The sequence below is a fragment of the Ambystoma mexicanum genome, chromosome 5q (genome assembly GCF_040938575.1).
Source record: "Ambystoma mexicanum isolate Mex_15411 chromosome 5q, UKY_AmexF1_1, whole genome shotgun sequence".
NCBI lineage: Eukaryota > Metazoa > Chordata > Amphibia > Caudata > Ambystomatidae > Ambystoma > Ambystoma mexicanum.
Genome location: NC_090933.1, coordinates 516,907,341 through 516,920,304, shown reverse-complemented (window position 1 = coordinate 516,920,304; position 12,964 = coordinate 516,907,341). Strand labels below are relative to the sequence as shown.

The window sequence follows — 12,964 nt, the reverse complement described above, 5'->3', positions numbered from 1 at the left end:
CGGTCAAATCGAGACTAGGGAGTTGAGCCTGCTATCCAATATTCTCCCTATGATTGTCAGAAAGCGGGATCTCACAGGGAGAGACTCCCCTATTTCGGATAAGGAATGCCGTTCCTAGAAGGAACTCTTTTTTATCTCACACAAAAGACAAAGAAAGAAATAGCAATAACACCAGAATCTTGCCATATGTGCTACTGCAGTACTTGTCCTGAAGAAAGTGTATATGGTACTGGGATGAGTAAACATCAGGGAGTGGGAGTGAATGAGCAATTGCCTGTTACAGATGAGGAAGGCCAATGGAGTTAGGCCGAGACACACTTAAACATAAAGAAAGGAGTATTCCTGGAAGTTGGGGGAGTGTAAGTTTGACTTCAAAATTGGGAGGAGTTAGGCAAACCTAGAGTGAGTCCCCGGAGTTTCAAACAGATTCTACAGAGACAGAGACGTCGGCCTCCTGAGTGACGAGAAGAGGACTTCCACTCTGACGACGAGCACCATAGTTTTAGGTTTGTTAGGCAGGGCAACCCTTAGATTAGGGAAAGCTGAGCCTTTTCTCTTTATTTTGAATAAAGTACAGTTAAATCATGGTGAACCCTACTCCGTCTCACCCTTCTGACCAGTCGCACCAGGTTGCGATTCATAGGACCCAGTAAGTAAAAGCCTTGGAGATCCGTTAAAGGTCCTAAAGCCCAGAGAGACATGAATCGGTTTCCAAATGGAAATACAAATTCCAAAGCAAGCGAGTAATAAGTGTGGGGAGAGTTACAAGAAGAAAGAAAAACAAGAATCCCCATATTTCGGCTACCCTTGGACAAGTGCAAAGTAGACCAAATGGTGCAAGAATGTAAAGCTTGGGATAGGAAGACGTTTGGAATGAGATCTCTGTGGAAAGAAAACAAGACATAAGACCAACCCCATTGAAAGAATGTGATATCGGTAACCCAACCTGAGACAGTAAAGGACTAGAAATTCAGAGTGTGAGAGAATCCTGGTGAAAGACAAACATTAAGCTTTAAAAATGAAAATATAATCTGAACATTTATGTTTATCTAGTTATTGGCTCAAGAACACTTGGCCAAACTATCTAAAGTTTAGATGCAAATGACTCCATGAATAGTAACTAGTACCCAAGTAGAGAATCCCCACGCTTGGCATGCAGTAAGTATCGGGTTGGGAAAAGACTACGTAAAGGAGTCTGGAAAGGAGCCGACAGTAACCTGGGTTGGACAAGAACTCTACCAACCTAGTCCTGGTCATACCAGTAGAAAGAAGATGGAGCAGCTTGATGGGTGTTCTGTTGATGGTGCCTGCCCCTTCCGTAACATCAATGTATCAGAAATGTTTTGTGTACATCCATCTCCATTTTGGTACTTTTAAGGTTTACATCTGGTCATGTTATGTTACCTTTCATTTGCATAGTCCCTCCTGCCATATGTTATGGCGCAAAGCACTTTGATCATTAATACATTTAATAGAGACAAAATAGACAGAATCTTTACTGTCTTCTGCATTATACATTCCTACTGCCAAGAAGAGCCGGGAGCTGCCAAGGCACTGCTATGGTAATTCCCACCAGCTCAACAGACAGGAAAACCATCAGCTGTGCTTGCTTAAAGAAAGCAGGAGAGGGAGCAAGGGCACATTTGGCAATCATGAAACTGCATGTTTAAAGAGAATGAGCACTGTCCAGTTGCGCTTGCCGATTCAGGAGACACATGAATTAGCAGTCATTTGAGCCACTGTTCAGTCACCCAAGTTACTAGTCAGGGAAATTTAGACAATAGATCTTGGCAAACTTTGGCCAATGATTGCAGAGGAAAATGCAAACAGAAAGTCAACTTTAGGAACAGGCCGTTCCTAACCAAACCAAACAAACCAAACAAATTATAGAAATGGCTCGTATAGATGTCTCTTACCACCCTCCCTGATAGGGTTTGAAAAATGTCCAAAATAAGAGATTTCCAAAATAAGAGATTCACAAAATGAACACTTCGAAGGTGGGGTGCTTTGTCCAACCAATATTTGCTTAGCCTGGGGAAAATCATCACATCCATGTTAGGGGTTATCAAGGGCGTGGTGATGACTAACTTGCAGTTTCTCAGTAGACCCATCAGGAAACGAATCAGCGCGGGAGGAATCAAGGCGACCCTCTTCACTCTGTGCAGAACTTTAGAAATGGTTGCATAGTCATCCTGAGTGCAGCATCCAGAAGACATCATTTGGTGACCGTCAACGCTTCCAGTTGGGTTTATTGTTTGAAGGTTAACTTTATATGTTCTAGGCCATGGGGGTTTTGGTGATGGGTCACGTGTAGCCTGGCTTTCAAGGTTGTGATGATGATTCATTTACGGGCTGCTTTATGAGGGCTTTAAATGTCTGTCAAATGGGATGAGTTATGGGTGGCGACAAGTGGTCTGTGCAGTCCAAGGATTCTGATGCCTACGTGCTTGCTGGGTGAAGATCTTTGCAGATGTCCATACTGGTGGTTTTCAGGCATCTGTGAAAGAAGGCAAGGCCGGTACGCGGACCTTTTTCTGTGTATTGTTTTTTCAGAGGGGCAACTTCTATTTGGTTTAATTTCATCGCAGATTATTGGGTTTGTGTGAAGGCACTTGGGATTCATTCCCTGTTGGGTCTGAATGGGTGGGGTTTATAGATTGACACATGATTTTCAGCCAGAGTCGTCTTTTTCAATTGCTGAGCCAACCGCTCAGCCTTCCCTTTTGAGAGAGTGGTTGAGACAGTTTTCCAGCTGTACGGTACTTTAGCCTTCGAAGTGGGATGTAGGGCAGGGGCACCATCATGTCTGTGGTGTGGTAGAAGCCAATGTTGGGGAGTGCAGTATGTTTCTGGTCGCTTACTGTGAGCTAGCGTGAGGCTATTGTTATGGTTTGGAAAGGCGCTTAGCCACGTTTCGTGAGCCATATGATCAGTGCACATCGCTGATAGAGAGTACTCGTGAACTAGATCGTACAGCGCAATGGTGAGCTATTCAGTCCATCACGCTGTCTTTGAATAGAAGGTTGAGAGTGCATCCAGTGTCTTGCCTTAAATAACTGGTAAACACACTGGGACCATCGAGCACTAGAATGATACAATATTATCACACTCCAGGTGAGAATGATTTGGGCACATCCTTGAATCCTTCACCTGTTCTGTATATCCGTGGGCAGAAAAAGTTACATGCTTGCGAGAGGCAGCGCGTTAACTATAGAACATAACAAACCAAGCATGACTTGTGGTTCCCACTGTCATTGATAATCCCTCCTAAAACAATTAACTGCAATGCAGCAAAAGAAAAAAGTTATTTTCTGAACAGGGACAGCACTCATCTGATACTTACACAATGTGAGCCAGGTTTAGAGGTTTCTCGGGCTGGTCGGGGAACATTGGGTGCAAAGGTTCACGGCTGGAAGCACAGCTTAAAGACTTGCTAAGTGCATTAGTTAATTTCTTAGCAGGCGATTTCTGGGAGGAACAAGGAAGGTAGAGATAATCTGGACAGGAATACAAGGCACATAGTAACCACAATTCAGTGACAGGAAGCGACAAAACAAAGAGGTGCGGTACTCTTACATCAGCATGCTTGGTTAACTGACTCCAGATCATTTCTGTGACCCCACAAGTTTATGTAAAGAGAGCAAATCTCACCTTCCCAGGTTTAGTGTAATAAGCTGAGTAAAACAATGGCAATTGTTCAGGGCTACATTCGATTCCACAGTTTTTAATTTGACTGACATTACAGAAGGAGACTCACTACACAAAATCAATTTTGAGCTTGCTGCCACAGGGAGCACTCTCGACCAAACTACCAGCCTCATCCCCTCTGTACGTGGTCAAAAGTAACCCCAGGCGTGGTTCGGCATTGCCATCAAAAGTGATCTGCTACCTCCTTATCACATGTTAGATAAGTAACGTCCATGTGGTGTTGCTCGACCACCGTGTACCAACCGGACAATGTGGGCAGTGATCTAAAATGGGCGCAAAGCAGGAACGGTTTCACCCGCAGCCTTTTCAATGAGTGAATATACCATCCCCAGGCCCCAGATTTAAGTCTACTACGTATGTCTGCAATTTGGTTTTAGTTCACTTAGCAGACACCTTAGTTGGAAGCACTATTTATGGAGGATGACTGATCTATACAGTGACTAATTAGATGGCATATAGTACAGATAGGAGTCTGCCAACTGGTGGCCATAACAAAGAGCCATTGGGAGAAGAGTCGTATCCAAGACCACTCAACCTATCTAAAGCACTCTGGATGACTAGGAAAATAAAAGTCAAACTATTTTGCTAGAAAAGGGCTCTTTAAATTCAGGCACAACATAGGGCTTGAGGATTATATTAATTAGGGCTTAAGGTTTCTCAGGTACTAAGTCATTAAAATTTCTGTCTGATATTCAACGTTGTTTTTCCTTTGTGCAGCGGTCAGGCGACACCGATACCTGCTTCTCAAATCGCCAGGAAAGAAAAAATGGTGAGCAGAGCTTTAACCACACCTTTGTGTCAGTAGGTGCGACTACCCCTCCCCCCTTGGTATACCCAGCATGCTAGCCTAGCTTCTGGATTCAGGTCAACAGGGGCAGACTGGAACCTGCTTGGTGGCACTCTAGCTGCTGCTCCAGCCACTAGTCCCAGCACTGCATGCTCTTTCACTCGGCTTTGCAAAGGACGTCCCTCATTCACACAGTCTATGAACTGCAAAGGAAGACTTAAGCATATCTACAACCTTCTGAGAATGCCATGTAAAGCATATCCCACTGCCTGAGTGCTATCTTCTGTCACATGGAAAGAATGGAAAGTAAGGAAATTAAAACTGCACCCCCCCAACCCCCCAACACACTTGCTCCCAATGGCATCTTCAACGACTGTTGCCTGCACTTCAAACACTGCAGTGCGATCAGTCATTGTAATCTAGCCTGTAATCTAGTTTACATCCCTCCTCAGTGATCATTATTAGAGCAATAGGGCAGCAATAACTCCTTTTGAAAAAGGATCTGGATTATTCTGGGGCCTGTAATGGGTTTTGGAGATAGTGTCGGAGTATCTGACTATGCATGTCTCATTTAATTCTGAATCAGCAAAAAAAGATCTAAGGAGAAAAGGTTGGATCTTGGAAATCACCCACCTACTTAAGGATCAATGTGATTTTCCCAGGACTCGCTTCGTTCCTGCTGTTTCTATGAAGTAAGACTGTTCATCTCCAGGCTGATGATGCTGAGGCAGTGCTTTAGATAGATCAGGAAAACGAGTAAAACCAGTACTCTGCCACTGTGTTGCTGGTCCTGGAACTATTTGCGTGTATCCTAGATCAAACATTACATTCCTCATTGCAGCCCATTGTCCGTTAACCAAAAAGGAAGACAGACAGGCTCAGTGGCCTGTGCTATGCACCCTCATTTATGGGTTATGAGTACTGTGAAATGTTGGGAAAAAGTCAACAAATTGGCTTTTCTCCCTAAATCTTTTTGACACCAAGTGCAAATTGGGCAAAGGGAATTGTAAGGGCTACCAATTGCATTTCTTTCTTCTGGACACATTAGGAAGGCCAGGGTGTTGCCTCTGTGCGGTGCTGAGGATATTCACCCCTCACACAATAACTGGGCAATACTCAAAGCCCTCACATGACTACAGAGGCTTGGGAACTTTGAAACTTCTTTTCATGGAATAGGTGCAGGGCTCCCCTCTTGCAGAGCACAAGACAGAAAGGTATTCCCATCTGCCCTTTTATCACATCTATGAATGTGTTTGCTCTTGAGCAATTGGCTCATGTACACCTTCACATTGGGCGAAAACTGTCAAATCAGGTTTGCTGCTAGGAACTCTTCATTTTCTGGTTCACCATCTTGGCCCGAGTGGCTTTGGTTCTGCTGGAAAAGGCCATCCACTCCATAAGGGCGTTAGCGGGTAAGGTTACGTCCTCACTTGCTCTTTCTGGCAATCAAACAGACTTGTGCAAGGCTCATGCTTTGGTCAAAGAAGCCTTTAGCAATTCTCTTGAAGATCATTTACCTTGAACACCCTGCCACCAAGACCTCTCACACAATATTTGCATTTCTATCATTTTATGAAATACCGTCCTCATCCTTGGGATCTAAATCTGGTCTTTAATTGGCACACACAGTCCTGTTGGGCATTTGGCATCTGTTCCCTTGAATCTACTTACCTGGTGTAGTTTGGTCTGATTCCTGCATCTTTCATCCAAACACCCATAGGTGGTGGTCCATCGTGTTGCTGCCTCAAACATTTATTGTCAATGATCCAATTATTTATGTTCTAAGTTGAAATAGATGCAGTTTTATTTATGTCCTTGTTTTTCTTTCCTTTATTTCAAAATGTATCCTTCCAGATGCGCCCTGATGAAGGATATCTTGTTATCCGAAAACTTCAGCTCGCCTCTGTTTTTTATTGCACGTATGCATTTGTGATTATAAATATCTGTTTTGCATATGAATGCCTCATGAGCTTTTCCTTCGGTTTTTGATAGACAGTGCGTTTGTTGCACCATTGCTGTGAGCATGCAGTATTAAAGTGAAAATGCTTTAATCCCAGGTTGGCGTTTGTGTATACCCAGTTGTGCCTACTGGGGTACTGCAGTGCTCCTTATACATGTATTATTAGTTTGAGTGTTCAGATAATCTGATCTCCCCATTAGGGTGTGGTGCCCAATGCCACTTTCTTTAATTGTCTTGTAACTCCGTGCAGTGGTTTGCAAAAGCATTGTACAAATGCAGCAACATGAAATGGCCTTCCTTGTGGCTCTCATATCTGCTACAGGTATTAATTAACTCCTGCCCTACTTTTACAAGCAATTCATTATTTTAACAAGTGCAAGTAGTTCTCTGTATTCATGTACCTTTTCTTACAAAATAAGTTGAGCCCACATAGCCTGGGAGATTTTCTTGTGCACTCTACTGACTGAATCCGCCGGCTGCAGTTCATGTTCATTCAAAGAGTACCGATCGCAGGCAATCTATAATGAATATTTGCAAGGAAGTTCCTTGGACAATACCCTACTTGCTCGTTCAGAAAACACCACGTGTATTCAGTATGCTCGTCACAAAATGTACACTTGGAACTGGCAGTGAAATGGGCTGTATCCACCTCCTTTGTAATTTAGGACCACTTGGGTGGGTACTATGACAGGGTCTATTGTAACAGTAAGAAAATGTAACCTCGATGGGGACATTTGTATTATTTTTCTGGCTTGCAATGTTCCCTGAACTCCTGCCCAATCGATCGTTATGCTTCTGGGTGCTTTCAGTTTTCAGCTGTAAGAAGTGGGGAGGTGCCCACAAGGACATGAGAGGAGGAGGTGTGTGTCTGGTACTGCTCATCACTTGCTTTGGGATTTTTGAGAATTAGTTGGTTACCCTGCCACTAGGCAGCATGGGATCCGCGGCAGACCTGTGAAGATGACGATGGCAACATGAAACCAAACTACCCTGGGAGAGGCCAGGGGCAGGTAGGACTGATCACTTTAGTGCTGTTCCCCGCACAGGCGTCACCTGGGGTTTTGCACAAGCCAAGCTGATGTTGTGCGAGCAGAAAGGAGCTGGCCTGCAAGGTTCCTTGGCTGCTGTGCGCATAAACCGGTTTAGGAGAACAAGAGTCTTTCCAAAGAAATCGTTTTACTACATGCTCACCGGTGCAATAAACAGAAAAGGAAAACTTTGCAAACAGCATTTCTAATGGTCAAATCCCCCTTTCTTATCTAATTTCTCTCCATTTTTAAAAGGATGCTGTCAAAATCAAACAGACAGTTAAGGTCCTGTCATTAATACCAATACCTATTTTATTCCTAGTTTTTGTAGTGTTAAACAGCATCAAATGATCGTTTCGAAGCTCTGAGTAGCCTGAGAACACCCGAGGAGGCGTAAGAGGAGGGAAGGAGAGGATGGGAGAGAAAGGAGTTCCCTTTGGAAAATGCTCAATTATGTGTAAACGTCTGGCACGTTAAGATCCAAACCTAGCATTAAAAGAACTGTCCCATGCCTTAGTCATGCAGTGTCTCTCTCGGTTCCTGTTTGCATAACACTACATTATCTCCTCATCCATCACCCAGGAGACGGGTGCTTCACATTCTCCCTAAAGAAATTCTCTTCCCATTTCCTTTCATCTCCTCCCCAAAGCTGGGTATAAACACATATTTGACTCACCAAACCCTTTGGTTTTCTTCACTGTTCATATGTGCCCCTCTACAGCATATGATAGGCAAGCAGTAGTGTGCTACTGCCTGGAGATGACTTTCTGGATAGTTTTCGGCTTTGTAAATATCTTATTCTTTCCTTTTAGGATAGTCCCTGCCCATTTGCCCATTTGGGATCGCAGGTTGGATGCAATGTGCACTTAGACATGGGTGACTTAACACTTTGAGGGCCCACCCCAGCTTGTCAGAAATCAATCTAATACTAAAGTAATATCCTGTAGGTTTATGCTGGAAAGGACTGGTCACTGAGATGTAGGGTATAGCTACCCCTGCATTCTGTAAGCTTTCTGGAATAAGGGAATTGCCAGGCGAACCTGATCCTCTCCACTCGTATCCCCCCAAATTGCATTTCAGTAGCCTCGGTGGACCCGAGGTGAAATAGACTTAGACCGGCTCTCTTATCCTTCATGTAGGTCTTGCTGATCCTCTTTCTCACTCAGAAATAGGCAGTGCTGGGCACACATGCTCTCTTCGGCTTCATGTAGGTCTTGCTGATCCTCTTTCTCACTCAGAAATAGGCAGTGCTGGGCACACATGCTCTCTTATCCTTCATGTAGGTCTTGCTGATCCTCTTTCTCACTCAGAAATAGGCAGTGCTGGGCACACATGCTCTCTTCGGCTTCAAATAGATCTCTTTACTACTCCAAAACAGGCACTGCTGGGCACATTTGTTCTCTTGAGCCTCTGTTGGATCATACGGGTCCCTTGCTTGCTTAGAGGTAGGTATTGCTTTGCAAATGTTCTCTTGCATTTCCTAGAGCATATTAGCACCCGGGGCGGGGACGGAGCCAATCAGGTGCTGCAGATCATGGGCTGAAATCTCTGATCTCAGCCCACGTTCCACAGAACCTGCAGGGTGCCGCCTCCCCCACCGCGGGCTGCCTTCTTCCCCCACCCTCCCATTTTTTCCATTTCCCAACCCCCCTTCCTTGCCCCACTTACCTTATTGTTGTGGTAGTGGCACCAGCTAGCACTGCAGCAGATTCCCTCCTCACTTTTCCAGCTGCTATGGCAATCGAAGAGGGGCTCCGTACGGAGCCCTGCCTTCTACAACCATGGCGGCCACTTTGAATATCTATTTTCATTCATTGAACAGGACACACGCTGCGTCCTGTTCCATGAATGAAAAGTGGTAACCCGGGGTGCTAATGGTGTTAACACCAGTGGTTGAAGTGAGCGGGAGCGGTCGGGAGCAGTGGTCCTCTACTTGTTTAAATGACCTTTTACAGCTCCTATACTTTTCTAAAAAGAAACCATTCCGGAATGGTTTCGTTTTAAAATAAATGTGTAGGAAGAAGTTGAAACTTGCACTTTCAGTGCACTGCAATGAATGTTCCCTTAAACAGTAGGTGCAAGTGTTTGGGGTAGGGTGACCAGACTTTTTAAAAAAGAAACCCGGACGGGTCACCGACATAGAAGTAGGACTAAGGTAAATACACACACAACTTTAGTCCTACTTCTATGTCGGTGGCATGTTGCGGGGGGGCGCGGAGGGGGTGTGCTAACATTCACACTCCTCTCATTGGAGGAGAGCGCCGGGGAGGGGAAAGGGGAGGAGAAAGGGGAGGAAATGGGGGCATGAAAAGCATTTCACGCCCCCATTCGTGCAAAAAGATTTGCGCCGGGACCCGATTTCGCTATTTCGAAATCGGGTCCCGGCAAAAAAGTGACCATATCCAAAATCCCGGACGGGGTTTATAAAAGTAAAAAACTCCCGGGACCCCCGGACATCGGGTGATTTCCCCGGACTGTCCCGGGAAAACCCGGATGTCTGGTCACCCTAGTTTGGGGGTGTGTATTATGTGTGGGAGGGGGCGTGGTGATGGGGTTCGTGGGGAGTGGGTGCAGGCCAGCAGGGAACACAGTTCCACTACTTCTTTTCGTACACTTCGACCACTGGTTAACACCCCATTCCAGGGGCTGGAACTGGGGGGTGCTAATGGCCCAGCAGCCCAAGTTAATGGCACCAGTCAGTTCCAAAGTTTCCTAAAATTATACTACCTGGAGGATCTGCACTGTTGATTTCAAGTATACCCTGTTTTGCAGATAGGCATTCCTTCAAAGTAATTTACTTTTAAGGAATGATGCCGAAAAGTCATGTATATATAAAGGGATCAAAAGGGGTGGGTGGGACTTGGGGTAGGAGGGACTAGTATAGGCAAAGGGGTGGGTGGGGGAAACCACCCACATTAACAACAACATGTGTAGAGTTTTTTCATTATAATTCCTTCGAAATAAATTACTTCGAAGGAATGCATGTCAATAAACCGACATGGAACTGATTGCAAGCATATCTGGAACTGACAATTCTCAGAAATGTTTATATTATATAAACGTTATCCAATTTTAAAAAAGTGTAGTGGGCATATTTACTGGAAGCTTTGCCTCGGCCCCACCAGCACCGCAATGCTGGTTGTACCTGTGATTCTTTGCAGCTGGTTCCAGTTAGATGTGGACAGCATGAGGGAGATGGCTGCGTGTTCTCTTCGGGCTCCATGCAGGGGGATTGGAGTTCACAGCAACAGGGAAAGTCTGTGCTTTCTGTGTAATGCCTGCTCTTGTGTAGGAACTTGTTCTTTGGTTACTGCGGTCCTCTTGCAAATGTAAATGCAAAAACTGAAGTTAATCCAGGTGTCTCTATAGATTAGGATATAACTCCGGCGTGGGGTGGACAAGGCTGTTTTCCTCTACCCTGTGTAGCCCTTTCTTTCCTACAGAAATCTGTTTGAACACAAAAAAATCTATGTCGGTTTTACGGCTATGATTGTTTATGAAGAAAAAAAAGATCATGTAAACATGCATGTTCAACGCAAAGTTTGTATTCAATGAAAACGTTTATACAATTGCATTTGAACTAAATAAAAATCCCCATGTAATCAATGAATTGGCTACCATTCATTGAAACCCGTCTAGCACAGTGGTTAGTGCAATGGACTTTGTACCTAACAGTTGGGAGTTCAAAATCCTACAGGAGCCCAACGCGTGAAAGTTTTGTAGCCTACACATCTGGTTTCGATTGGCAGCTGAAAAGAAAACAGGGACAATTTAAAATGAGTCCCGTCACTAGAATTTTTTGGGAGTTTAGGTTATCGGGATGCGATTCATTCCTGTTAAAGGCCTCAATTGTTCACGAAAGAGACAGTAGCTCAGAGTTTTGAACATTTGTTACAAATTCTTTATTTAATATGTATATGCAGGGGGCCTGTTTGAATCTTCGTAGCGCGGATTCCTCCTTTTAACCTTTCTGAGACACGAATGTGTGCAAGATCAATTTCTTTTACTAACAGCTTTAAGGATTGCATGGTATCAAGAATAGACAGACACAAGTGGTCACAGTTCAAGGGTGTTTATCAAACTGTAAAGATAGGGTGGAAAACGCCTAATCTAAACCTTAATCTAAGATGGGAGCAAGCTACGACGACCATCAAATCAAAATAAGGCAGTCCCGGTGGCATTTTATCAAATAAAAAGGCTTATACTAAGAACAACCTATTGTCAATCCTTACACTAAATACAAAGAGTGTGGGATAGGGTTCATAAGAAATAAAGAAGTGTTCACAAATAATATGTCAGGATGCGGAAGTCGTGGTCTCCCTTCTCCACATTTTGAGCACGAGATAAGGCGGGGCTCTGGAGCACAGCACACGCTCAAGCAGTTCTGTTTTCAGCTATCAGGATCTTCGATGGTCAAGTCTCTTGCTCTCTAAAGAGTATCTTGCCTTCAAGATATGCATTCAATATAAAAAAAAGTTCCTTTCAATATGTACGTTGGTTGATGACTTTTCACCCCGGGAATTTCCCTCTTCCGGGCTCAGATCGCAAATAGTTCTTAACGATATCAGGACCTTCGGGTTTAGCTTTCCTGCTTCCAATGGCCTGATAGTTTCAAAATACCGTTGTATTCACGTGTTGTTGGGATGTGAGGTTCTCACCCCTGGATCCTCCTCTTTCGGTGCAGATCCTTCTCAATTGTTTGCCTCCCTTGGTCGGGTTCACTACGGCTTTCAACACAAATTTCTTCTGCTTATATTCTCGAATCTTAATGTCTTTTCAAACAGTTCAATGTGGACCACCCTCTGCCAGGTTCACTCTGGTCATCACACTGTTCTTTGGGACTTTAGACTTTGCCCCTTTTCATCAGCATCCCTCCTTCGGGTTCACTCCTGGCAAGCTCACAATTTCTTTCTTTCTTACGATGTGGGATTCACTTCCCTTATTCACGATTGTCTGCCGGACAGAGACTTTTGACTGTACAGAGGATTTCACTGGATCCCAGTATGACCACTTTGATCCTCTTCTCGCCTTTCCCAAGGCCTCCAGGTAATAGTAGTTTCAACAATCGGTTAATCGCCCCGAATTTCTCGAGTTCTCTAGTGAGTCCTCGTCTGGTGCCTGGCTCATCTGCAGCTGGCTTTGCCCTTTTACATCAACATTTCGGGAATCCAGGCCGGTTCCACGGTAGCTGAAATCTACCTCTGTCCTGCTTATCAGCGTAGGCACGCTCCATGCACCATTAACATCTGCTGCAACACACTTGGGCTATTGTTAACAGTCTTACAATTCCTTCCGCTGAGGTCTCACGGGCCTTATTTGGAAAGGGAAAGGTCGCTTCTCTCCATGTCACCCTCTAGGTTTGTGCCGTCTTTCTCCTCCTCTTGAACTGCTGTGCCTGGATAGCTGTCTCGTTGTGTGCTCTGCCTTGCTTGTATGGTGCTCTCGTGCTCCACTTTTTATCCGTGTTAGGAAAGGGACGTC

The 12,964-nt window shown here is 44.7% G+C and overlaps 1 protein-coding gene across 20 annotated transcripts in view; it reads right to left on the bottom strand.

Moving 5' to 3' along the window:
* DTNA (dystrobrevin alpha) overlaps positions 1-12,964 on the bottom strand; it is a 742,978-nt gene that overhangs the window by 331,543 nt on the left and 398,471 nt on the right. For all 20 annotated transcript variants that reach the window (XM_069621000.1, XM_069620998.1, XM_069620999.1 and 17 more), the window contains exon 9: positions 3,344-3,468. In XM_069621000.1, the coding sequence (XP_069477101.1) occupies positions 3,344-3,468 (125 nt within the window). The remainder of the gene's footprint in view (positions 1-3,343; positions 3,469-12,964) is intronic.